The sequence below is a fragment of the Neodiprion pinetum genome, chromosome 6 (assembly GCF_021155775.2).
Source record: "Neodiprion pinetum isolate iyNeoPine1 chromosome 6, iyNeoPine1.2, whole genome shotgun sequence".
In the NCBI taxonomy this organism is placed as follows: Eukaryota; Metazoa; Arthropoda; class Insecta; order Hymenoptera; family Diprionidae; genus Neodiprion; species Neodiprion pinetum.
The window spans coordinates 27,054,512-27,082,455 of NC_060237.1; the positions used below are offsets into that span (position 1 = coordinate 27,054,512).

Below are 27,944 nucleotides of genomic sequence, written 5' to 3' on the forward strand. Positions count from 1 at the left end.
AAAGGCCTCTTTAGGAAAGAGATGGCTGTTGTACAATAATCATTATTCTATATATATTATATATATAATTATCGATCATTCTCATTTATTATAATTTATTAATCTTTTCTTTAATTATATTATATATATATATATATTTATATATAAAAAAAACACAGGGCGAACAATATAGTTGGTTTTTATTTCTTTATATTTGCAACGTAACTCGATAGGTACTTTAATCACGTATGGTAATTAAAATAATAAGATAATAAAATAATGATTGGAATTATAGTATGTCTTTTGCCAAAGTAGATTTCCAAATCATACACATACTTTTCGTTTAAACTAAAGACGAGTTACGTTTATGAATGAAAACAAAGAACATACAATTTTAAGAAGGCAATGATGCCCTAAAGCTGTCCATGAAGTTTACATAGCAAATTCGTAATCTTGAAATCTGATCTTAATTTCTAAAAAGTAGGATAGGTTTTTAAAATATTAAAAAAGTAACAATTAAAAAATATACAAGCCATCATATGCTATGCGAATATCTAAACCTGTATTAAACAAGTATCTCTTACAATTCCAATTTTCGATATACATATAGAGATAGAATTGAAACGAATCTTTTTAATATATATCATTACTTGTGTGATACAGGTCTCAATTGCTTTTAGATGGCAAAAAATCGAAGATCCGTCTAACCTTTTCTTTTAGTTAAACTATGAGATTTAGGATTTTGAAGAAATCTTTTTTAATTATTACAAATTTTTAATATTTCTGTAATGTGATATATCTTTGCGATAGACATATTTTTAAAATAACTTTAAACTGCAATTTATTAACCTACTTTATTGTGAAGTGTCCCGCATCAGCATGGCTAAAAATGTACAGCTAAAATAATTACCATACTCGAGTGGTCAAAGAATGAATAAAAGGCATAGTAAAGTGGGAAAATTTAATTTTCACATGATACGGTTTAGAAACGATTACACATAAATATTAATCCAAAGCATTTGCACATATTTTGGACTTGTCATTCAACAAATATTCACATGAAATATCCGCAAAATAATGTTGGGAGCAGTATGTTTTCCTAATGAAAATATATTTCACTAAATCAGAATTTTTACCTAAAACTTGGATACGATCTGTAATGTTTGCTTTTGTTCTAAAAAACATGTATAAAAACTGACATCATTTGATTCATCTACCGAATTAAACCTGCTTTGTACAAGTAAATAATTTATATAAGTATTTTGTTTCCCTATAACATTAAAATATACTAAACGAAAATTTAATAACAAAATGAAAACAAGGGCATAGACGAAATAACTCATTTAAAAACGCAATAACATCAGCCATGTTAACTCGGGACGTTGAACTTTATTTATCCTTGACCAGTTTCAGTGATATTTAGTGAATTGAAACACTCGACATCAAAATTAAAATGTCCATCAAGTTTCCAACAATTTTTATCCCAATATTCGCAAATATTGCTTTACAGTGAATGGTTTAAACTTTGAAAGCGAAATGGATTTTTGAAAATTACATTGATTTTCATTCTCAATTTGTCTAAGGACTTCTTTTAACTTGTTAAATAATTAATTATCAGTGTTAATTTATTACTTCACCAGCCTTTAGCTAGGCGATATCCGACAAAGCATTTTTTCAAACGTTATTTGTTGCGTTGGCGCGTACTGGCGGCTTCTTAGCACGCTCTTCACTGCTCCAATTTAGCTGGAAAAAATCAAACGAGTATGGAATCAATCCGAATGCAATATACCAGATATATTGCATATGTCAGTCATATTTGTCAAATAGGGATTTCGAAAGGTATGTATAGTTTAAAACTGTAATTGACATTGAGAAAAAGCTGAGTTCTTTTAAGTAAAATTTACCAAGTCAAGTATTCAATTTTCCGATTCTTACGCAAAAGTTTATACATTTAACATCTGAACATGTGTCAGCGTTTAACCGAAAAGATAGTGTATTTGCAAATTTTTGCTCAACTGTTTCACACGAGAGATTTAAAAAATTTCCTGGATGATGCTAAAAGTATAATTATGAGGGTAACAATGAGGGTGATAAAATAATTTTTAACGAAATAACATTACCAAGGTTACTGTATATTAATACTAGCAGTAACTCATTCTCTGAATCATTGCCAATAATAATAACTACAGTAAGCACTACAAAAATCATAAAGACTACTAAAAGGTTGAATAACGAATCAAAAAAACACAGGAGTTACAAGAAGAAAAAAAAAAAAAAAAACTGCAAAGGATGAAATGGGTCTATCTGTGCATACTATATCAAGTTGAGAACAGGCTGCTGTGCTTTATATATTCTTCACACAATGAGATTAATTAAGTGATGTCCAGCGTTTGTTTACCGTTGTACCGAATTACAAAGCAGCTCCAAAGTTCTCTGAGTCAAAGGTGCGAGATACAGAGATAATAATACCACGAGATCAAAACTTAAGGAGACCCCTCTATTTTATGAAAAATATTATCATTGTTTATATATGTCCACCAGGTATTCAATGCAAAGACAAAAATCTGTCGATGCATGCTGCTTAATCGATATGCATAGCTACAAAACAGGTATGATGCCCTAATCGTACGGAATTATAGAATCGATAATGCGATCCATGTGAGAACGTATACGAAAATTTTACTAAATTATGAGCACTGAGTACAATCACTGTTTTCAGGGAGTATTCGTACGTCATTCCGCATCGACAATTGGAAGAACATTCTTCTCAGGTTCCCAAAGAAATAATTAAAATGTAAAACAAAAATAATTCAAAAAAGAAAACAATTTTCTATTAAAAGAAACGGTAAGATTTCACTGGACGTGCAAATACAGACAGTAATATACTATTGTAGGGTGCGACTCACCGCATCTAAATGTTGTTCCAATTGCGTACCGGTTCTTTAGTTCATTGGTTTCGTTTTTACTTTTTCGCTTTTCTAAAATATGACAAATGAAATGTGATCTGCGGGCTACTTTCTAACTTTCATTACGCTAGTGATACACCAAAATAACCAAGTAAAACTGGACTATTTAAACTGAAACTTTGTAAGCAATGCCCTAAGGATGCGTTGATGTTAAATATTTGTTATGTTCTAACTTATGTAAGTTATAACTGATTGCTGTACATCTACCTCACTTAATAACAGAAATATGATGATCGATGAGAACCACGGCATGAAAATTTGGCACAAGAACAGTTTGTTCGCACTTAAGAATACAACCTGTTGATAAACAGAGTCGAGTGATTTTTTGAACAATGTTTTAGCGAAATTGCCCCTTGTTCTTGAGTATGTACATTGGTAGAATATTTTATTCTAATTCGCACAATACAAAAGTTATCACGTATAAACCGCTTAGAACTATAAGAAAAAGAATCAGTGACCTTGTATTAATTAATATACCGTCACTTACTTTTTCTTGAGTGTGAAGAAACTACGCCGCTTGGTTTCAGCTTGCGTCGGTGCTGGCAGAGTATGTGCTCTAGATGTACTCGCGCCAGATACACCCTGTGCAGCTTGATTTAACACAGATACCCACTCAAGCATTTCTGCGTCATCCTTAGCTTGGAATAGGAAGTCTGCTCCGCTCTGAGACCTAAGGATTTTGTAATTCGTTTCGATTTATCAATTTTATGCGTGAATTATTTTCAGAATTTTCTCTGCACATCATCAGAATATATTCTATTGCACTATTGTCAAAACACTTGACAGTAAACAAAAAATTTTCACTCACTTGACTCGGAAGACATGTTTCTTCTTGGTGTATTCACTGGCGACCTGTACAGAGGCACCTCTAAGATCTAGAGGTGGTTCACCTTTGTATGGCTGGTCGGCAGCAGCTTTGTAGGATTTTTGATCTTTGTAAGCTACCAAATTTTGCCCACGTACGACCATATATAGTTTGTCCCATGATCGATTCGTGGCTTTTTTTGTTGTGCTTTCCCATTCGTGTTTACGCGTTAACGTTCCTTCAAATTCGTCATCGCCAGGACTCCGTTGTTCTGTAGATAAGAAACATCAGAATATTATTCTATATTTCCGCTACTGTTATTATTGCACGGAAGTATTTTAAACTAAACAGAAATGTTTCAGCTCATCGCCCGTTTGTCCAGAAATAATCAGTTTGCATGTTGAAGTCCTGAAAGGTGATCAACATTGTGAAATACTTCAAATTAAATGATCTGATTCATCAGTCGTTATTTGATAAATTATATCCTGTAACTTCAGTGGTTAATGAAATATACACATAATGAATTGTTAGCTTATGTCTTCAGAACTATGTATAAATATATAAATGTTGAGCGTAACGATGGCCACTAATTCCTCACTCCCTCACGCTATCAGTTTATGGGGACATATCTGAAAGAGTATGGCGGGACTGGAGTGATTATTATTATTATTGTTGTTGTTATTATTATGAGATTGAAATTTTAAAATTGGAAGTGTTCTCTCGATACGGAGCTAACCACAGATGCGACACCTGAAATTGATATGAAAACAAATTAAATTATTTATAATTTGAAATCTTTTCGCTTATAAGCAATGGACTGTAGAAGAAATTTAATTTATATGTAAACATATTTACATTGATTTGCTATTAGCACCTTTGATTGCTATAAAAAATTATGAGAAGGACGATCCGTAGAGTGAATAAAATTGATCAAAAAACATAATGTGCATAAATGTTTGTAAGAGAAGTTATGCCAATGCAGTACAAACAACGTGAGACAATAAAGAAGCTGGATAACTTTTGCACAGTCAATTTTCAGTGAGGTGAAGATAAATCTATACGAATTCTTTTCATACAGAGGCCGTGACGACAATCAAGTATGATACCTCGCAGTTGATTCTTCTTGTAAACACCACACAACTTGCTTTTTTAATTATGATAAGTTTTTACCTTACCAATGAAAAAAAAATATCGCACAATCGCTTACCAGTATAACTATGATCATCATCGCTCACACCACTTCGATCCAGGCTAGGTGACTTTGTTGATTTTTTCCAACGGAAACTTCTAAATGGTGATTTACTACGGCTTCGTTCCTTGCGCCGCAAAGTACCGGATTCAGAACCACTGCCACCCTTCGGAGCTTCATTTAGCACACAATTAAATTTATTTTCATTTATTACTTACTGTTACTTTGTTTTTTGAGTTTGCAGAAACGTGTAATGAGTTGTCTGTGTTTACCAGAGTTCCGGGAACCAGTGTTTTGTGGTTTCTTTTCGTTTGAAAATATTCATCAAATATAAACTCATCATGCAACGTGCTCGTGGAAAGAGACTGCTACTACAGTATATTTACTACAATATACAAGCTTACGTTTAAAACTAAGGAAAGTGGTTCATACAAATAATATATCTAATTGAAATTATCCAAGTGTTATGACCTGCTCTAGATTTTTTAAATGTGCTTGTCAAATTTTGGGTATTAGATAAGAAATTAGTTTCATAGCATGTTAAATTGAAAACTTGTTTTTACCAAAACAATGCAAACAAAAACTGCTGATTCAATGCAGTTTCAAAACACTTCACAACTTGAAGTCTACGTCGCTTTGTTTTCCAATCTTTTGACACAAATCAAAACCTTTCGGATCTTTTCAGAAAGTATAAAAATAAAATAAGTAAAATAAAAAAATTATAACATGACTAAATATTGAAGTACTGAATGTCTAAATGATATCATGTCGAAACTACTAGCAACCGAAAATAATTATCGAAATCCTAACGAATCCGACGATGAAAAGCAACATTACCATATCCACAAACAATTTGTTCCAGCATTACTGAAGCCAGCTCCCTATTGGAAGGGAATGGCAATAGTCAATGCAGAGTTCAGAGAAATTTCACTAACGGATTACAGAGGAAAATATTTAGTTTTTTTCTTTTATCCATATGATTTTACATTCATCTGCCCTACAGAGATTATTCAATTTAGCGACCGTATTGATGAGTTTCGAAATATTGGTATGTGTCACTGATTCCTGCCTGTTTTAGTGTTTTGGTAATTTTGATAAATACTTTATTAGTATAAGGAAACTCAATATTAAATTCTTTAAAGATTGCGAAGTGGTTGCGGCTTCTACGGATTCTCAGTTTGTGCATTTTGCATGGATAACTACACCTAGAAAACAGGGTGGATTAGGCGAAATGAGGATTCCGGTATTAGCTGACAAAAGTTTGCAGATTGCCAAAGATTATGGCATATTGAATGAGAGAACTGGAGTTCCGTTAAGAGGATTATTCATCATCGACGATAAACAGAACCTTCGTCAAATTACTATCAATGATTTGCCGGTGACTCGTTCAGTTGACGAAACTTTGAGACTGATAGAAGCATATCAATTTACAGACAAATATGGCGACATGTGTCCGGCTGGTTGGAAACCCAAACAGCAATATAAAAATCTTGAACAAAGTAAATGTAAAGAATTTTTCAATGCAACATGAACTTTAGAATGTCTAAAGAAAACAAAATAATAAATTTGAACAAGTATGAAAGTAATAATGAATATATAGCGTGAACTAATAAATTTTTGAATGTAAAACATCAAATGTATATCCTCTCTGTTAGTTTACAGAAAACAAATGAAAATTTGATAGCAGAATATTTACATGAAGATGACAATTTCATAGCATGACAAAAAATGATTGCAGTTTTGCAATGAATTGCATTTGTGAAAAATAATATAAAAGCTAGAATATTCAATTTAAAAAAAAAAATGAATGAAATAAAAAAAAATCTTATTCACGCTTATTCTACTTCAATTTGTTTGCAAGAATAAGTTTCCAACATTGTGAAGATGAAATATTGTACCCTCGATCAAGTATTCTAGCACACTTACTTGTCGGTGTTGTTGGATATGACGACTGGGACTTTGGAGATGTTGGAGAAATCGGCGGTGTTGAAACGTCTGGTGTCGATAGTCGTGCAGGCTTCTGAACATGCACTACACCACACCAATTACATCATGCTTTTTAAAACTTCAATCGAGGCTACATAATATATGTTTATGTTTATGTATATGTATATGTATATAAGTAGGTGCACCTACTTCCATGTGCGCAATATCATACACAGGCACACAAAAGTGTCTTGAAGAAACACGTTTGAGTATTGATTTTAATATAACAATATAAAGTGACAAATATTATTTCCGTAAAACAACATAAAAAGCATGCATTTGATACTATTTTGCAAACAAAATTACGAGATTGTTTCAGAAATCGTGTTCTGTGCATGAAACTGATCACATTGACAATCCTACTTGAATGAATAGAAAAGAAATTGTTAATATATATGGATAGATTTGCGACCGAAAATTACTTTGGAAAACCATTCAATATGTAGATCAACGATGGAATAAAAATTCAAGTATTCATGATATATATGGGTTATAAATCAATAATCCTATCAACTCTAACAAGTAGGTACTGATAAACTGATGAATGTGACAAGTCGTCATGCATGTGAGCGCTTCAATGTCGTACATCAACAAACATAAATATATGATACAATGAGAAACAGGCATATTTAGCAATGATTGTGTTAGCGTGTATAAAATGAAATTATGAAATGGAGAACTTTGCCAGATTTTCGAATTAACATGTAGATCATTCTGTATGAAGAAGACGTTCGTCAGAGAAGGTCATTGAAGTGACAACTTGCAAATTAGTCGATTGCAGTTTTGCGACGTTTCGGCTGACTTCGTTTGTAACGAACATCCCAAACGCTTAGAATAGTCAATTTGCCCTGATGATGGCTGTCTGGACTCAGCTGAAACGTCACAAAACTGCGATGTAACTAATTTGCAAATTGTCACTTCAATGACCTTCCCCGACGAACTTCTTCCTCAACTTACTTTCTCGGGTCACGAATTCTAAATTTTTTAAATATTCTGTACGATATGAATGTAAACAAAAAGTTTCACCACATGCTATATGAAAACTCAAATAGATTCATAGAACGTGAGAAGCACATGTGTAATGTATTAACATACTCAATGCATAACTGAAAAAAATCGTGCATTCTGTTATTCTATGACTATCTGAAATCGTTGATCTGCGATAACATCAAAATAGCAGTAATTTTTTTGATAAGATGCACTTACCCAATATTTAGGAAAGCTTAAAAGGAAACAATTTAGTATATGCAATTAGCCACAAATGTTATCATGTAGAGAACCAATGTACCATAAGAACACTTTCCAATAGATGAACAGGTAGACAGATTACGATACGCCATGTACCTAGAGGATTCGAATAGTAATTGTACTATATATAAAATTTTCACATTATCACAAGATGGGTGGACAGGACACACAAGGGCAACTGATAATTCCAAATTAGCTGCCACCATTTTGTTCACTTTTGGAGTTTCGATATGTGCTTAATGTGAATCGTCTTTCAATAAAATACATATAAATATACTCACATTATCGTATAATTATATAAATAAAAATTTCTAATAAAACGTTAAAAATACATGAGACACATTATTGTAAAAACAATTCAAATATCTTCTTAAAGAAACCATTTCCAATTATAAGACAGGTATCGGCAAGTATTACGTGTACATCTACTTAAAACACTACATGATGAAATTAGGCAGCCCAATCTGTAAAAATGCTCCTCCACCTGCTAAAAAACATGTTAACAAAAGCAAATGAAATGGAGAAATTTGAATGAATATTAATATTGGTGCCATGTTGCTGCGATTGTGCTGAAAGGCTTGAAAGATGTTGTTCAAATGTGTTCTAATATGCGGTTAATAAATATTCAACTTGATGTGATTAGTTGTAGATTAAGATATATGGATCATACTTTTCCATCACCTTCATGAGTTACAGCTTTTGATGCAGCAATACCCAAATTATACAACTGAATTATTTCAGTTTACAGAAATGGGAACCACAGAGCATTTAACACAATCATCAAATATTATGTGAATATATAATTTGAGTATCCTTCATCTTTCTCATGTGATATCATCTCGCTTTGCCACTGCCATATTATTATAAAATCTACTGATGTTTATTTTTATTTTCGGTCCATCAAAAATTTCAGACATAATAAATGTAATAGTTTTTGGAAATATCATACATTGATAAATAATAAATTTTAAGCAATTGGCCATGAGAGACAATAATTTTGATGTTAATAAACGTGACTGTTTTTCAATTTTCTGAACCCAACACTCACCTTCCTTGGGTTTTTCTTGGGTTTGTGGCGATCTAGTTGAAGGCTTGCGTAGTGCCACTGTGGTTCGTGCATTCCGTGCAGCATTTGGTTGTGTTGGGAAATGTATTGCGGATGACAGGAGGTCACAGAAAGGGATTGAAGAAGGTCGGGTAATTGGGAGGCAAAAATAACCGTGCTGTTAGCAATTTCATGCCCAAACGTAAAATTTCAGCACTAAGGCTCAGAGGTAGTACGATTTATTGATACAGCAGAGTGAGACTTGCAATTGAGATATTAAACCCCTGAGCTTCAGTACTGAAGAAAACCATCGCTTAAATTTTTAAATAAGATTGTGAGGACAAGAATAAAACTAATTCTCCTTACAATCTTATCATGAAATGCGTTCATTAATTTTACCATTTGATTTACAACGAATTCCATTTAAAAATTCGTCAATACAATACTTGATATACACAAAATCGTTGGTTGAAAATTTAATCACACTTGTCGTAGACTCAAGCCTTTTCAATCAATAATATTTATGAACGCATTGTGATTTTCTTGATTAGTCTTGTAAATTTCATAATAACAATCCACTGTGCTAAGTTATTCTGAATTTTTTATATTTCTGAGCATGTAGCACTGTCTGTGAGATTACTGCTTGTTTGTTATGATCGACAGTACTGTAATATATGTATTTTATAAAGATTTTCAACTAACCATGACCATCCTCTTCACCAGCTTGTTCCCCGCTTTGATTACCATCGCCATCAACTCTGTATTACAAAAAATCATCAGGTTGATGCAGTAATTACTACGCGATCTTAATAATAAATAATGATATTGAAACAGCGTCTAATTTTTACAAATCCATTTTTCCTAAATCCATGCTATTATAAAATTAGCTTACCTGTCACTGGGTGGCTCGTCAGGACTGGTGACAGGTGTCGCTTTAGCTAACTTCGCAGCCTCTGCCGCAGCAGCTTCTTCCTGTTCACGCCTTTCTTCTTCTTCTCTTTCTTGTTCTTGTCGTTTAAGTTCTCTCAACTCAAACTAAATCATAAGACGCGTTGATTATTATTTTAAACAGACAAAGAAGCTAGAAATTACAAAACAAAAATGGACCAATGAAAATGTTCTACATCACAGTAACATTCAATGATAGGGTAGATGCTATACGCATAAATGTATACTACTGCATTACTACTGCATTTTGAAGCCAACAAATGTATCAGGATTGTGAATAAAAGTACATAACGGATAGTAATAGTTGCATTATGACGATATGATAAATTCCTTATAACATGCATTTGGGAATCAAAGTGATTTATGGAGTACATTGTAAGAAAGCGTGCACTACTCACTTGAGTAACATTGTTTTCCAGGGTTACATTGTCTAAAGAAAAGGAGTGGTCTTGGGAAGGGAATGATTTTTCTGAATCCGAGATAGCGGATAAGTTTGGGTCAACTTTGTTCAAATTAGAACTTTTTTTGAACTTGTCTTTAGGACCCAAAAGGGATTTACTACGTTCACGGACACTCGATGTCTCGTTCGTTAGTAAGTTAGAGGATTTTGGTGGCATTGCGCGTGATTTCAATGACATATAATCGTGATCATTGAATTTTACCTGCATTAAATGATTAAAACTACGAATACTGTTATCTTCATTACAGAAACAACGCTCTGCTAAAATAAGCAACTCACTTGGATCAAGGTCTGCTTTTATTAAATCATCCGTAAATGCCCCAATTTCAAGACGTAACTTCCTTATGTTAGTTATTGATTTTTCGAGGTCTAGGCTATACCTATCCTCACTTGATAACTCGTCGTTTAAAGAAATCTCAGCCAATGCTTTTTCTGACTTTTTGTCTCTAAGATATACTTCCAGACCATATTCATTCATTTGTGTATCTGTGGGTTTGACTAGTTGAGTTTTTAGTTCGACATTTACATGTTTGTGATTGAACTCATTGTCAGTATCCACGAGGTTGTGGATCATTACAGAATGACTGACATCAATACTGGTCGAACTCTTCGTTCTCTTTTCAGGAACACAAGCTGTGTCAATTATTTCACTGTATTCGGTATCCGAGGAAGAGTTTGACACACAATACTTCCTCGGATTCAATACAGTCAAATCCGCAATTTCAGGAGTGGAATGTAACCTGAAAAATTCTGGTTTGTGAGCACTGATTGTGCTGATTCTTCTTAAGGTTTTTCTTTCGTTGGAAGTAACAATCTCATCATCGAATACAGGCACATCTGTGAATTCTGCATAAGGTGATACAGGTTGACTGCCAGAAGAACCTTGAGAAGTTTTACTCGTAGAATTCCAACTAGAACTCCATAGAAAAGACTTGGAGGGTTTTGTCTTATCAGTTCTATAATTTATAGCATTTGGATAAATGATTTTAGTTCCTGTAGATGTACACTCACGTCTTTGCATCGTATCAGGCATGATAAATCTGTCACAGTACAAAATAATGTCACGCACAATCTCACCTTGGGATTTGAGGTATTTTTTGGGTTGTGTTATAGGGATTTTAGATGACGGAGGACATTCCGGAGTAAAGATTAATTTGTGACTAAATTCCAGCACCGGTGGATATAGGCCGCATTCTTTATCAGGACACTCAGACTACAATAGACACGAACAGACAGGGCGTTGTAAAGATGCATGCAACACAGATAGAAATGAGAAATGAAAAATTATAACAGTTAGGTAGTGCGAAATGAAGACATTATGATACAGAGACATGTAGTGCGATTATTAACACTCAAAATCAAATTAATCAATCACCATTACATAGAGCAAAATATGATAATAATATTAATTCATGAAATTAAAAATGATCTAGAGTAACACAATTTAAACTAAAACACAAGAAATGAAATAAAATTATTTCATTGTGCTGAAAGATCAAATTTTTACAAATAATGTAGGAATATAGCTATTAGCCGATGCTCAAAAATCACCTCTACCATGTTGTACATAATATATGCAAATAATTCACTATAATGGTCTTTCTTTACTTACCGTTGTGAGTCGTTGTAGAGCACTAAATCTTTCTTCTTGTGCTGCAGCTGATTTTTCGAAAGCTTCATGTTTCTTGATCAGATTTTCTACGTCGTCGATTGTATGCTATAAACACGAATGTATGAAATTAGAAAAGAAAGAAATATTAGTAAAACTTGTTAGGTAACTTTATCAGTAGTTCTAATTCATTAAGTATGAATATTTTTTAATGGCATCATACCCAAACTGTTTTATGTAAAATCAGAAGCCATTGTACAACTGATGGAGGTGTAGGCTAAATTTATCATTTCCAACGCTCTATCAGTTTTTCTGACATGTCGTATGATAATTAAGCATAATTTGAACTGTATTTTGCTTAATTATTTCTCACTCAGGTAAAGAATACTTGGACGAAGTTGTACGGAAAAAATATATGGGATTTAAATAGTGCAATCTGAAGAATTTGTTTACCCCAAGTTCTTGGCTCATGAGATATGGCTCCTGAGCAATAAGCCAAGCTTCTGCTACAGCTGCATCTCTGGCAAATTGGTAAACTTCAAGAACTGAAAAGACATTGACATGTAAATTGTTTTAGTAACTGCGTACAGAGATAAAATTTTTAAACTAGTGAATAGAAGGTGAATATTTTCATACTATTTAGACATTTTTTTTCCACATGTAAAATTACATTTGAAACTTACTTAGCTGCAGATTCTCCCATCTTTCTTCCCAGCGGTGCAACAATGCATTTCTGTGATCAGTCAATGCTAGTAGTTTTTCCTTAATTTGGACGCTAGCGTAATGATTCCTTGCCAATAGATCTTTTCCTAGGTCAAGACAAGCAGTAAGATTGTCTTCCCTGGTGTCGATTTCAGCTTTCAAACTTTGATGATTATTCATAAGTAGTTCTACACCTGATACATCACGGGGCTTCTCTGAAGTGTTCATTTGCCTAACAACATCATCCATCCAAATCAGTAATGTTCTAACCATGTTGAAGAATCTGAACAAATCGCCGGTGTCTTCCAATTTTGCCTTACGTCCTTCGCACAAAGATTGTAAATTATTCCAAGCTGCTACTACTTCGGCCTCTCTATTCGTGATTTCTCTAGCCTTATCCCCTGCGTAGCTAGCTTGAAGTTTAGACGATTCATCTTGAATTTGTGTCACCTGCGACTGTAAGGTGAATAAGTCTTGGATAAAGTTGCCGTGTTTACGTTGAAGTGCCGAAACTGAGCCAGCGTCGCGGCCCAATTCATCAGACATTGCATTTTGTTTTTCCAAGATCCTTCCAAGAACATCTTTGCAGTCGTGGAAAAATTTATGTAGCTCACGGCTAGCTGCTAACATTTGAGTTCGTGTTTCAATAAGCTCTAGCAAATCTTGCCAGACTTCGTTCAGGCCATCCTTCCATTCTGCAATTGTAGCTGCATCCGAATGTCCTGTTGCAATCAAAGAATCTGCAATTCCATTTACAGCTGCGACTCTTTCCGATCCTATTGTCTCTGTGTCACGAGCAAATTCCTTGAATCTTTCCCAGAGCAAAGTAACATGATCGTAATCTTGACCTAACTCATGACTGCCTGCAACTAATTCTCGCTCAGCTATCCATTGCTCCAAATCATCAACTTCTCGGTTTAGCATAAACAATTGAAGGGCTTCGTCTAGCTTGGCACGGCGTTCGCCAGCCAAATCTTTTAGTCCTGCATATAGCTTGTCAACTTGGGATTGTTTGACTGCAATTTGATCACTCAATGCATGCTGATCGTTTATCAATTGTCTTGCTGTTTCACCTAGCTGACGGATGGTATCGGCATAATCTTCGACAGCATGTTCCAAAGACTCGTGTTTTTTCATTAGGTTTTGCGCAGATATCTCGTCTTTACCACGATCTTCAACCATCATGTATAATTCCTGTTCGCTCATCCACGATTCAGCCTCCGTGGCGTCGAAGAAGTATTGTTGTGCCTTTTCGTTTTGTAACAAATGCTTATTCCTGTTGTCAACCGCATCTTTCAGTTCGCGCCATTTATCCGAAAGATCGGAGATACGTTGAGTGAATTCAGCACTATCTTCGTGTCCCTCGTCAATCAATTTCTGACCGTTTTTACATACAGAATTAATTCTTGGTTCGTGGTTTTCGATTTCAGTACGGAGAGATTGATTCTTTTTCTTCAACATATGAACATTGAAGAGGGAATTACCATATTCCGAACTGGTAGCTTGTGGCATTTTTTCTGCAATCCATAATTTCTCATCCTCAACGTCACGCCTGAATTGGTACGCTTCTTTTTTCTTCTCCAGCTGACGCTGTCGATCGGTAAGTGGTGCCTTAAGCTGTTCAAATCTTTGCGCAACTTTCTCCTTCTTGCATTTTATTTCTTCCATCTTCTCGTCTGGTACTGTTCTCTGCAAATGTTCAGCCTGTTTATCGAGCTCTGTAACTTGGCGAGCCTTCACAGCCATTTGAGTTTCTATCATCTGCTGTTTCTGCATCAAAATATTGACAGAGGCAAGATCAGATCCAGTATCTGTACTTTCAATCTGTTTCTCCAATTCATTCATCCACGAGTCGATATCATCGCAAGTCTGATGTATGAGGACTTCACGATTAGCATCGAATAGTCTCTCTCCTTTGTCTTTTGTTGTTGTTTCCAGCTCTTCAAATTGGTCACATAATTCTTCAACTTTCGGCTTTATGATCTCAGCCAATTCAGGCTTCAATTGAATCAACTCATCAGCAGCCTGTTGCAGTTGTTGCAGACGATCTTTATTGCTAGCAATTTCTGCTTCAAACGCTTGGTGCCTCGTCCATTTGCTATGAACCGTTTTTGCACTGCGATAAGTTTCATCTTGAGCAGTGATGTGTTTTTCCTGTACCCATTCAACGAGTTCCTCTCTATCCTGTAAGAACATCTGCAACTGAAGTTGATCCTTCAATTTGTCCATCACTTGATTAGCTTTTTCGTGATTGGCGTTTCTTCGATCATTTATTGCATCTGCCTTCTTCTTGACTTTGTCCGCCGCAAAGTGGCCTTCCTCAACTAACCTGCCCGCAAATTGAACGACCGAGTTGATCTTATCGTCATTGGCTTCCAATGTAGTCATAAATGCTTCGTGGCGTTTTATCATATTTTCTGCTTGTTCAAAGTTCGTCGGAGTCTCATCTTTGGTAAGGATATGTTCTTGCTGAGACAACAAAACTTCAGCTTGGCGAGCATCACGGTCAAAGACCTGCAAGTTCAACGAATTCGATAACAGATTTTGACGATTTGCCCACATTTGGTGGAGTTCTTCCCAGCCCATTTTCAGGGCATTCAATCTTTCTCTCAAGAACATGTACTGTGTATCTCCATCTCCAGCCTCACTTGTTAGCCTCTCGCCATAGTCCATCATCTTCTGATAATCGTCCGTGTAGTTGTCAATCTCTTCCTTAATATTCTGATGCTGGGTCAACAGTTTCTCAGCATCTGCAAGGCTTGTGGGTGTATCTTCGCTGGCAACATCTGTTTGGGTCTTGGTAAGCCAAGTCTGGAAATGATCAAGGTCACGCAAGAATCTATGTAAATCTCCAGCTTCTTCGAGTTTGGCATCGCGTTCTTTAAGCATCTGAGTTAATTGCTCCCACATGGTATGAATTTGGGTGATTCGTTCACGAATGACTGCAGCCTCATCAGGATGTTCCTGCTCAATTGATTGCGCTTCTTTTTCAAGTGCATTCAATTTCGCCTGTATGGCTGCCAAGTCACGCTCCATACCGCTAAGCCGACGTTGTAGCGTCATCACACCAGTCAAGTCCATTTCTAAGCTATCGGTTTGCTGTAAGATGCGTTTCTTATCTTCGATCCAAGATACGGTCTCACGACATTCGATGTGGAAGGTTTGTACTCCATGTGCAGAGTTGAGTGCTTCGCGTTTGCCTTCAGCCTTCTCTCTTAGCTCGGCCCACTTTTGATTCAATTCATTCTGACGTGCAACAATCTGCTCTGAGTTCGGATGTTCAACATGTAGTAGCTGTCTAGCCAATTGATTAACTACAGCAACGCGAGAAGCATTGGCATTCATTTCCTTCTCAAAGCCATCGTAGCGGTGTTTCATTATCTCAACATCTTCAATGTCCTTGGCAGGAACCATAGTTTCCAACATTCTGTTCTTTTCTCCGATCCATTGTTCAACTCCATCCGATTCGCTGAACAGCTTGTACAGAGACAAGGCATCTAATAATCTTTGCTTGCGCAATTTAGCCAGTTCCAGAAGCTCTTTGTATCTCGAATCAATTGAGGCGAGTCTTTCTAATACCTTTGGAGACTTAGAATCGTGTTCTCCAAGTTGCGATGCTTGTTGATGCAGCTGTTCAATGGTTGTAGCGTAATTTTTCAGTTCATCAGTGACATCTTTATGTTTTTTCAGCAAAGATTGCACATTTGCTTCATCGCGACCGACATCCTCAGACGATACCAATCGCAGAGTATCCAGCATCCAAATATCGATATCGTCGGCATCAGCAAATAATTGATGATAATCAACAGCTTCTTCTAACCGCTTGCGTCTGAACGCCGCCAAGTCTAACAGGTGATTCCACATGCCTAATATTTCTTGTAATCTTTCCTTAATGCGATCAGAACCGAAATGGTGTTGACTAATCAATTCATCACCCACTGCAGCAACTGACATCAATTGTGGTTCGTGAGATTGGATTTCGTTCTCCAAGGCCTTGTGTTTGGACAAAAGTAAATTAATGGTAGTTAAGTCATGACCAATATCACCCGTAGAAACAATCTGCTCTTTCTCCTTGATCCAATTCTCTTCGTCAGCCATATCCCAATAGAATTGCCAAAGATTACGAGATTCTTCAAGCCGTGCTCGACGCTCAACAGCCAGGCGGACCAATTCAGCGTAAGCATCTTCAAGTTGTTGCACTCGCTCAATAATAATGGTTGGATCGCAAGGACGATAATCTTCTCCTTGTTCTAAGAATCTTTGGCTTTGTTGTACGACAGCCTTAACTCTCTCACCTAAGACATTGATGTCGGCCTCAACAAGTGAATGCTTTTGAAGAAGATCTTCAACGCCCATCAAATGTTTACCATAATCATCAGTTAACAATCGCATCTTAATTTCTTCCATACTGTCTAAAATGTACAACATTTCTTGGAAGTTCTGTTGTAATTGAAGTGAACATTCCAACCGCACTCTTCGTGCTTTCAGTAATTCCAGAAGGTAGTTCCACAATCTTAGAACATTGTCCTTTCGGGCATTGATCCGGTCTATATCGTGGTAGTTTTCAGCCTCTAACTCTTGAGACACAGCCATAACTGCCTGCACACGTTCTTCGTAAGCGAATATATCAGTTTCTATAGCCTCGTGTTTCTTAGCTGCAGCTTCTACGGCTGCTAAATCGAAGCCAAAGTTGTCTTGCGACACAAGTCGTTGATTTTCAGATAGCCAAGTTTCTCTCATGCTGGCTTTTCGGTTAAATCTTGCAGCCAATTGCTCCAATTTTTCTTGACGTATCAATTCTTCTCTGAGCGCCAATTCACGCTCGTGTTCAGCTTTTTCTAATCTCTCCCAGGCTTTGTTGATATCGGAAATCATTTTACCTTCCTTGGGTGTGTAGGGTTTCTGATTGTTGGCACGCATTTTGGATTGCAGTGTAAACAGTAGCACCTCCAAGTTACCCTTTTCTACAAATTTAGGTGGTTTTTCTACTGTACGGTAGTTGGAAAACTGTGAAAGTTGAGTCTGAACGCCCACAAGAGAATTAGCAAAACGACGATCACCCAAAGCTTCAATTGTTCCTTCGATCCATCTAAGTAAATCACTTGTCAAACTTTCATAATCGTGAATCATTCTATCGTTCTCCATGGCAATTCCGACAACTTTACCAATTCGTTTACCTTGAACGGTCTCCTGCTTCATTTTCGAGAAGTAGTGATAGTAGGTCACAACATAAGTTATTATAGACTTTTCGTCAGGATGATCAACAAAAATATCCTCTGCGTCTAACAATTTTGTTAGACCTAATTTATCCTCTGCGACATTGAAAGCATTGTTTAAATTGTAGATCGCGTTTGATTTCGATAGCTTGTCAAAGTGGATCAAATCTGGACGATGTTTGTGTATTATGGCATTGAACGCAAGACCGTCTCGCCAAGATGTTGTGAAGTTCCTAACATTTACATTGTGATATCCAGCAGTCTTCATTTGACACCACAAAAGCAAAGCATCCTTGGCTGATTTAGTTTCCTGGTTATCAGTTTCTTCTATGGTGATGTCTTGAATTTGGAAACGTAGAATGATTGTCCAAATTAATCCCAAGCTTAATCTTGGATTTCCATCGACGATGTCGTGTGATCCCATGTTTTCAAGATGGACTCTTTGCTCTCGCAAAAATTGCAGTGCCTTATCTACATTCTCCAAACAATGGATACGCATTTTTCCTTTTGTAGGACGTGGCAAACGTTCGCCCGACAATATTTCCAGCAGCTTTATAAGCATTTTTCCATCGCGAAGATCGACATAGAGATCTCCGATACGACAAGAACATCGTACCAGATGGGAATTCACCCATTTTTGAAATGTTTTCTTCTGTACCGATTCACGTTCACCTGAGAAATAAAAATGTGAAATAATATTTTGATTTGCATTATTAAAAAGTCAACGTTATCAATTGATTACTTTTATTATAAAATTGAATATACAGTGAAAAAATGTATATAGTTGAGGATAAAATTTGGCGATACGGGTAGAGCAGTAATTTTTAAATTCACTTCTCACCTCTAAGATCTAAAACAACTTTGTCATAGTATTCTTCTAAGGGTTCCTCAAGCGAAATTTGTTGTGAATCATCCATTACAAATCGTAAAAAAATTAATCAAATTTGAAATCCACAGTACAAATTCACAATATGTCTGTATCTGTCTATTAAAGTGTTGGACTTTTTTTCGATCTGATGCTGATAAAATTTTGCTACTACATTAAAAATTTTTTAAAACGTGGTTAGAATTGGAGGACTTGCTTTGTACGAAATAATTCGTGTACATTGGCATTTTTCTTAGGGTTGCACATGTTAGATAAGACGTGGCGAAAACCATTGCCCATGAGTCAGGGAAGAGTAAATACTGGGTACGGATGGATTTGGGAAAGATAAGGATAATATTTCAAAGCAGAAAATTACTATTGATTACTGAGCAAATATTTCGTTTGAGAGGTACTCGAAACCCGTGGTAATATTTGCCATAGAATTTGCAATAAGACGGAAAACTAACTTCACCTCAAATCGACGCCCAGTGTGATAAGACGAAAAGAGTTTGATAAGAGTAATAAGCTTAACAAACTGCAAAAAATTTCGTATTACATTGAAATTCTGTTTGAAATTTACTACTTAAGAAATTTTGATCCAAAGCTGCGAGAAAAAACCCATTATCAAGTATAGAGTGAATTATCGGAAATTGCTAATATCAACAGTGGGGATATTCGATCTTCCAACTCTAATAAATATATGTTAATGTAGTCTTTTCAAAATCTAACACAGCCTCCCTGTCAGACCAATGCAAATACTGCTACATGAAGAAATTTATGTTATTAAATTCAAAATTGTATTAGAATGATTGAGATTGCATCAGCTCGTCCAAGCCGAGCGGCTTTCCGTTTATACACCACTATTAAAAATTGAATTGTGATATACTTTATTAAACTTTTCACCCACAATTTTTCATATATTATTATGAACGATTTCAAAGAAAGACTTTCTTAAACTTGTACATAGGAATGTATTTAATAACAAGTCTAATTAATAAATAATTAAATTTCACTGGTTTTTATTACTGTGTACACAACACGTCTTCTAACGATGGCAACCATCTACTGACTACAGTGGAAAAATGTATTATTCAACTAAATTTGCAACAGATTACGATTTATCACAGGATACTGTGGTCTACCTTACTCACTTCCTGGAAAAGAATAGCGTACGCATAGTATTACTCAACACAACATGTTCATGATGCTTTAAATATAAAACATATACGTAGTAACACATTCAAATTCAAAGTTAGTGTTTTTAAACACTGATAATCCTCAGATTAATCGTTAAAAAGTAAATTTCTTCAAAATCGTTGAAATGTACTGTTTTAGGCACATTACCATGAAGATATTAATAATTGACATTTGACTCAAGTTAAACAGCTTACCAGCTAAAGCCTTGATACGGGATCGTTCAAAAAGTCTCGAACTGGAATTTCCTCCATCGTATTCGTACTCGTCGACAATCTCCTGTTGAAGCGTCGGGTCCCAACCCCCGCGCACCACCGAGATGTCGGTCGTCATTTTTTCAGTCGGACCAACAGCTCACAACTCCCTTACCCTTGTGAAGGGCACTCCTGCAGAATGAAGAATACAAAATATGAAAAATACCTTTAGACAGATTTCTTTATTTATTTTTTTTTAAACCCATATTCATAATTAATCATATGGTTGAACGAAAGAGTTATTTATAATGATGATGAAAATACTTAAGTAGAGAAAAAATATGAGAACAATTCACAAAGTTTACGTGCCTATATTTATTTTTAAGCAAAAGACCAGCTTTGTATTACATCAGATGAAATTTTATTTTATGCTTTTTGAATGGCTAAATCTACTTAGTACTTTCCAACTAAGTGCATAGTAATTATCACATCTTTTTGTTATGTAAATAACAGTTATGCAGTATAACATGAAGCGCTAAATATGTACATACATATAATTTAAGTTAAAAGGTGAGTTATTCTATTAGTATGGAACAAGCGTCATTGTTATTATTTTTATTGATCTTAAATTGTGAAGAAAAAAAAAAATGATTTCTTGGCAATATTATTTGAAGAGAAAAAAATGATTCGTCTCTATCTGTGCCGAGGAAAGAAGAACTGATTATACTAAGATACAAAATCAGCAGATTAAATAAAGTAGTTAATGGATTAAAGCAAAGATTTTCTCTCTCGTTGTCGATGTAAAATGAATAAAAACATTCTCCATGTACATACATTCAATAATTAATTTACTCATCTATTATCGTTTATAGACCAATAGTGCATGTAAGACTCGAAGAAATTACAAGATATACCGAGGGTACGATAAACAATATACATATTAATGTAAACGCGAACTAACCTAACCTAATCTAACCTAACTTAAACAAACGAGGAAGTTCTACGATAGGAGAAGGAGGAGGAGGAGGAGGAGGAGGAGGAGAGTGACCGCGCCCTCCTATCTGACACTAATCACGTAATTTCTGCTTTATAGACGTGCACTCGTCGTTGCGTCGACGTTATCTAACTTATACTCAAGTCAACTCAAGTTGAGAATAAAAATTGAACAATAATACAACAGATAAAAGTACTTGTTTCGGCCGTGTTGGATATAGTTGTTATATTCAGGTAGATTACACGCAGACGGGGCTACATCCCGTTTCAATTTAAGACAACACCGTGTATAAAAGTGGGGGCGACGTGTTTTGGGCGGTTAGTATTATTACACATGCGTTATCTAAATTTATCATCTTCGATTTACGAATTTAAACTGACCGGGATTACCTTTGTTTTATACATACATGTAGGTATACATATATAGGTAGATTCGATACTACGAAATCAACGAATGTGTCATAGAATCCCTTACACGCGTATTCGTGTAAGATGTGCAACTTACAACGATGAAAGAAAATGATTAATTATAAATCGAAATATTACGTCAGCAATTCGCTGAATTCATTATAGCTATAAATACGGCTGACCGAATGACCGGTACTGTATTTGTTTTTTTTTTGTTTGGTCTAATATCGTTTTAGTTTTCCATTTCTTTGAATCATCCTATATCCCTAACCGAGAATAGAGCAACGAATAAACGATATCTAAGTAAAACATAAAAAAACTTTCGTTTATACATTACATGCGATGTATTTGTAGAGCGATAAAATTTCATTTTTAAAAATTATATTTTTGAATAATATATTACGCTGTACGTTTCAACAAGCACGAAACTCGGAAGCGAGAATTCAGGCAAACATTCGTCGGCGTCGCGTGCATGAAACTTAAAATAACATAAGCGCGTTTGTTAACCGTATCATTTCTCCAGAAACGAGCGTGAAGATCATATTTATCATCGGTCTTCGGCATAATCTTTTTCTTTTTTACTATGCGGTAGTGGTGCGAAGAGAAAATGAACGGTAAGAAAATTGTTCAAATTCAAGATACAATTTTTCATCGCACGTGTACTTTATTCTGAGCAAATTATTTATTTTGCATAAAAAAATCATCGCAGACGAAATTGAAATGACAAATATATTTGACGACTCGTCGGTGAGATTTAAACGATTTCTCAACGCTTTTACTAACAATATCCCCGATTGCGAGTGTCGCGTTCATAGGTAGGCAGGATATACATATATATATATATATATATACTTGTATATATGCATATACACACACATATACACGCAGCGTTAATCTTAATACGGTGTATGGTCGAAGGTTTCAACGTTTCAAGTGTCGCCGGTGTAACACGATGACGCGAGTAGTTGCATGATGTCATTCGGGTAAAATACGTTGCTTGCGTAATTTGAAAATAAATTCTCAAAGCGTGTGGAAAATCGCTTTTGGCAAATGAGGAAAAAAGAAAAATAATAATAAAAGATTCAATTAACAACAAGCGATCGTGTCGCAACGTGTGTTAACCGAGAGCAGTAAACAGTTTCACGTCAAGTCCTGCAAAAACATGCAGGGAACATCAAATTATTGCAATCTCACTCTCATCGTAAAATACATAAACGATTAATTCGGTAATTAACGCGAGGTCTAATTAAATAACATTGAACATTCTCGACGTTAAAATTGCAACTCTGTTTAAAATACACACTACAGGTTAATGCAAATTGTCAAAAGAATTTCATCCAAGATGTCATGCCCCGTGAACCCCAAGCTTTAACAACGTAATGAATGAACAGACATTCCCGTGTGTGCATCTGCGGACCTTCACAGTTGCTTTAAATTAAGTTCAATTAAGTGACGTCATGCTTAATGCGTGATTACGACGTAAAGTGGGCGTTAAAGTGTCGTTAAATAACAATGCGAATGACTCGTATCTTCAAATAAAACTTCGCTTGAAATTTCGATACTATCGTATACGTGCCATTATATACCTATGTTACATGATGTGGTCGCTGCAGCGAAGCAGCAGACTATCGTCTGGCTCGTGTTCAAGAATAATTTCGTCCCCATCGTACGTAGTATCGGCTCGTCTTCGAATGAATTTTAATAAATAAATATAAACGAGGAAAGGTGTATATCAGACGAAAATTAACAACGGCAGACAACAGCAAAGGGTAAATGTTATATGTATACCTATATACGATCGATCACCGTACGTGGGATATAGTTTAATAATCGTCTAACTCGGTTGTTATTACACCGTTGACCTGTCTTATTCTACTTATATTGTCGCAGGAACAAGACGCAACACAAGATGGCTATTGATTTTCCACTCCAGTCGTCGTGACGCCAGGACGACTCTGAATTGCCTATAGACGCAACGTTGCGAGACTTTCCGGAAGACCGAAACACCTGTAATCTCTGTTTAACGACAAAAATCTTGCGGCAAGGTTAACCTAATTTTAAACCAATAACGCAGAGCTGATCGCGCCTACAGCTGAACCTTCGCTGCTCTGGACAAAGTTTCAAAAAATCTACCGCACATTCCATCTTCATATCATCATACAATATATATCCATAATAATGTCGATAGTGTTTCAACGGTATGTTTTGCTCAAGCTTTTAAGTCCCCGTCATTATTATCCAACGTTATTATAGAATAAACGCATATTTCCTACTCTTTGAGACAAATCGTATATAACAAAGTTCGATAAATCGCACCTGTAATTGTGTACATACGGGAGATAGTACAACGAGCGTCTACATGTATCTGATTACGTAACGATGTGTAATTACGTCAATGCAATCTACTCTCTATCTTCACGATTAAACAACCTTTATTTAGTTCACGCTCAGAGATTTGTTAAGCCTGTATTGAAGATAAAAGTTGAGAAGTTTCTTATGGATAATTTTTTTTAATTTCTTTTCTTTTTTCTTCTGTTTTTTATAATGGAACGGCGATTCATCCACTCCACGCACCGATCGTCGCGACCGAATGCCGAGAGAATGAGGTAACGTCATCTGGAAAATAAGAAATCGTCCGTTCGAAAGGATGCGTTGTCGCTGATTATATATATTATATGAAAAAAAGAAATTGAAATAAATTTTTTCAAATAAAATAAAATTCGCCCACCTACGCGTCTCCCAACAATTAGCGTACGTGAAACATGCGACATGCTGTAAACCTGAATTGTAAAGCTCATTGGTCCACTGCTCAACCACAACGTCACATCCGCATTTACGCTAATTTACCATTCGCCGGTGACGATCGTTGTTTCATGCACGTAAGCCTATACGAACACTTGGGTATTTAAAACTACATTCGATTGTTCGTTATCGACGTTTAAAATACCTCAACACCCGCGGTGAGTTATCAAATCTGTTAATTAATTTTTCGCTCGTTTAACGTCGATAAATTTTATTATATTTATTTTTAGGCTGTTCTTTCTTGTTTACGCGTAAAATAAAAAGGGTGAAAATAAAACAAGTGGACAGTGGAGGGCGGAAATCCTTTCTCGGTAAATGACCTGCAGAGCTAGAAGTCGCGGAACTTGGTGCGTGTGTTATATACATAAATGAATGACCCAATTTTGCTCAACGCAATGCATATATGTATATCTATTATGTATACATACAAAGGAAGGGTGTGCTGAGCAGCAACGTATATACGCCTCTCGTCTAAAATTAGGTCAACGAGGGTTAGGCTCATATACGATATACGGTGTCCAAAATATCTTTCCACGTTTTTTACGTTTTTTTTTCCCCTTCTACTTCGCCTCTGATTTTTCCCCAACACTTCCATTTCTCTAATTTTTGATCTCGCGATTTTTTGTTCTCTTTCTACTTCCGAGAAACACCGCAGTCCGTTAGAAATATCCGTGTGTACCAGCTTCTTGAGTTTTCGCGACAGCTTCCCATTGTATTATACCATATAGGTATACACATATAGTATACCAACGGGGTATAATGTACTACGAAGGAAAGACGGCTTGCACAGTGACTGTATACTTTGTTCATAACGGTTCTACAGTTAGATCGAGTAGATACGCGTAAAGAAGGTACAGGATAGATAGGTTCTTCTCCGTGAGATGCGGAGAGGAATGAGGCAAAACTTTACGCTCGCTGCGTGAAAGTTTCGAATGTGATTGAAGAATAGGGCATAGATCATGTGTGCATGTGGTTAGAGTGTTATAAAACGACGAAGCCTTAGAGTACCGTAGACGCTTTTTTATTTCTATTATAAGGCGAAAGATTACTTGCGCCGAAAGTAAAATAATATCGTATGAAATCAACGAAAAACACACGCGCACGTTATTTTGGAATTTAAGTATACCGACTTAAAATGAGTGAGCGAACAGTAAAAAGATAGACCGTACATTTGGTCGTAATTCGAAACAGTCATTATGTCAGGCTCTTACAAGTACATATGTGTATTATGTGTATGTGTCTAAGGTATGGTAGATAAGGTGGAAAAAACGTAGATATAGGATATATCATATATATACGGTATGTAATATATCTGTCGATTTAATCAACCGTTAAGAATGGTCTAATTTCACGACGATTATATACAGAACCGAATATGAAGGGAACTTTTTAATATTGATTTTATATACACCTATATGCGTACAATTATATACCTGCGTGTATTTACGTGACGAAACTCAAGGGACGCTTGTCTATGTGAAAGATATAAAAGGTATACAAAGGGGAATACGTGTAAGGATAAGATATAACGGATCGAGATTATACTGATTTTTCAAATACATTCTCAACCGATATTATTTCAGAAGCAACAAATTACTGCGCGTAATTTCCAAGTCTCATTTCAAACGTATAGACACGTAGTCAAGTTTGCTTGGGGCAGCTGGTGCATACAAAATACATCGTCAAGACGGTTGGCTTCTTTGCATAAAATTTTCGTCCGGGCAATCGATTGGATAAAAGAAGGCGGACGCATTTCCGACAAATTTTATGTTCCAGACTACCGCATACACACGTTGTATGAATATCGTGTTTTCAAATATTTATACGACCGGGTTACGCTATATAATAAACACACTTTTCATACACGAATGTATGCGTATAGTAAATTTTCATCGACTACGAAGTTTTATATCGTGCCGAAATTAGAACATTCCTTCGGTACGATGTGAGGGAAAGAAAAAAAAATAAATAATAAAGAACGAAGCGAACGTGTACCGTCGGAGGAAATGATTTCTATCGCGCATCTTCCGCGCAAACAATTTATTTATGATAAAACGATGTCAGGAGAGAATCGGTAAATTATCGAATTCACAAGATATTTAAATGAAAAGTTGAGTAGGTTTTTTTAGTAGGGAAAGGGATTTGACGAACGGTTGCAAAGGAACTTCTTCGCGTATACTGTTAATTTATTAATTTATTCAGTAAGCGTTGTGTCGTCCCTTTAGAGCGCAGCTCCTGCACCTGCCGGCTTGACGTAACAGTAAACAGAGCAGACCGAGAACAATTGAATAACGATGCGAGAGAGTTGGAATACGGAATGAAGCAAAAAGGCAGCTTACTGTATCATTGTTGGCTCTGTTTTTGTTCGAATTAAGTAACAACAATTTGGTCATTGGCAGTCCTGACAGGTACGGAAGGGATTATATCTAAGCTCGATCGAACGTCGTGCCTAAATCATTAGGCTAATGATAAGGATGCGGTGGGCAACGTCGTTACAGACAATTGTTCGTTGATGCGATTTGTATAAACCGCGACGATTTCTTTCAATTTTTATTTCAATTACAGTGAAATTATCGAGTAGAAACGGACTTCAATTTTTTCTTCATCCCAGTGGACGCCGTTAATGCAGGTAATCGGATTGACATAGTTTCGGTGAAAATTTGAAAATCGAGGTATTACCGAGCGCCTTGAGGGAAAATTGAACGTGGCAGGATGTACGGCGATCTCTTCAAACGTGGTATCGAGTCGTGAAATATCTCGGTATGCGTTATAATCAGTAAATTAGGAAACCGAGAGTAAATCGACCACCATTTTTACGGGAGACAAGATTCCGCCCGTCAATCCGCGTACGATCCTACAAACGGTAGCTATACTCGACACTCTCTCACAATTGTTTCGACGTGTGACTTACCCTGGCTAAAAAATACTCCCAAGCACCGTTTCACCTCAAAACTTGCATAAAAACTCCACAAAATACACGATAAACCACTTCTAGATTCACTCGGTACGTCTCCTCACTCACACGACCGGCGCGCAACCAACTGTGCAATGCAACACGGCGTCCAGACCTCGCGGAGAAGAACTAGTCCCGCCTACTCGCGCGTCGCGACGCCGAGAATCACGTTCACGGCGAAATATTTGGCCGCCGTAAAAGACGACGGTGTATCCCGGACGATAATTCATCCGAAAAGTGAATTGCAGACTCCGATTTCACGCGTTTTTAGTCAATTTCAGGGATCACGCATGTAAACTATAGACTCACGGACTATAGTGACATTGGGCGTATGAATACACTAAGAGTATGACATCATCGGCCCCGTTTACACATTTTGCCG

The 27,944-nt window shown here is 36.0% G+C and overlaps 1 protein-coding gene across 7 annotated transcripts; it reads right to left on the bottom strand.

Moving 5' to 3' along the window:
- Positions 1-162: 162 nt before the first annotated feature.
- On the bottom strand, positions 163-27,700 carry beta-Spec (spectrin beta chain). Of its 7 annotated transcripts, none has more exons than XM_046632362.2 (14): positions 27,521-27,694; positions 20,410-20,598; positions 12,919-18,825; positions 12,689-12,780; positions 12,239-12,343; positions 10,565-11,839; positions 10,111-10,253; positions 9,921-9,976; positions 9,222-9,278; positions 6,866-6,970; positions 4,958-5,113; positions 3,754-4,021; positions 3,433-3,615; positions 163-1,722 (listed from the first exon to the last, which is right to left on the bottom strand). In XM_046632362.2, exons 2-14 carry the CDS (start codon positions 20,543-20,545, stop codon positions 1,719-1,721), a joined length of 8,487 nt encoding a protein of 2,828 aa, XP_046488318.1. In that variant the 5' UTR covers positions 20,546-20,598; positions 27,521-27,694; the 3' UTR covers positions 163-1,718. The 7 variants fall into 7 exon arrangements, with proteins under 7 accessions (XP_046488318.1, XP_046488319.1, XP_046488320.1 ...); XM_046632363.2 differs by lacking the exon at positions 27,521-27,694 and adding an exon at positions 21,597-21,647; XM_046632364.2 differs by lacking the exon at positions 9,222-9,278.
- Positions 27,701-27,944: the final 244 nt, after the last annotated feature.

Bases quoted from the DNA above. Each gene is read 5' to 3' on its own strand.
- beta-Spec (XM_046632362.2), bottom strand. From the start codon at position 20,545: ATGACGACCGACATCTCGGTGGTGCGCGGGGGTTGGGACCCGACGCTT. The intron at 6,971-9,221 runs GTGAGTGTTGGG...GGTGTGGTGTAG, and splicing joins CCAAGAAAAACCCAAGGAAG to TGCATGTTCAGAAGCCTGCA. The intron at 3,616-3,753 runs GTGAGTGAAAAT...CAAAATCCTTAG, and splicing joins AAACATGTCTTCCGAGTCAA to GTCTCAGAGCGGAGCAGACT.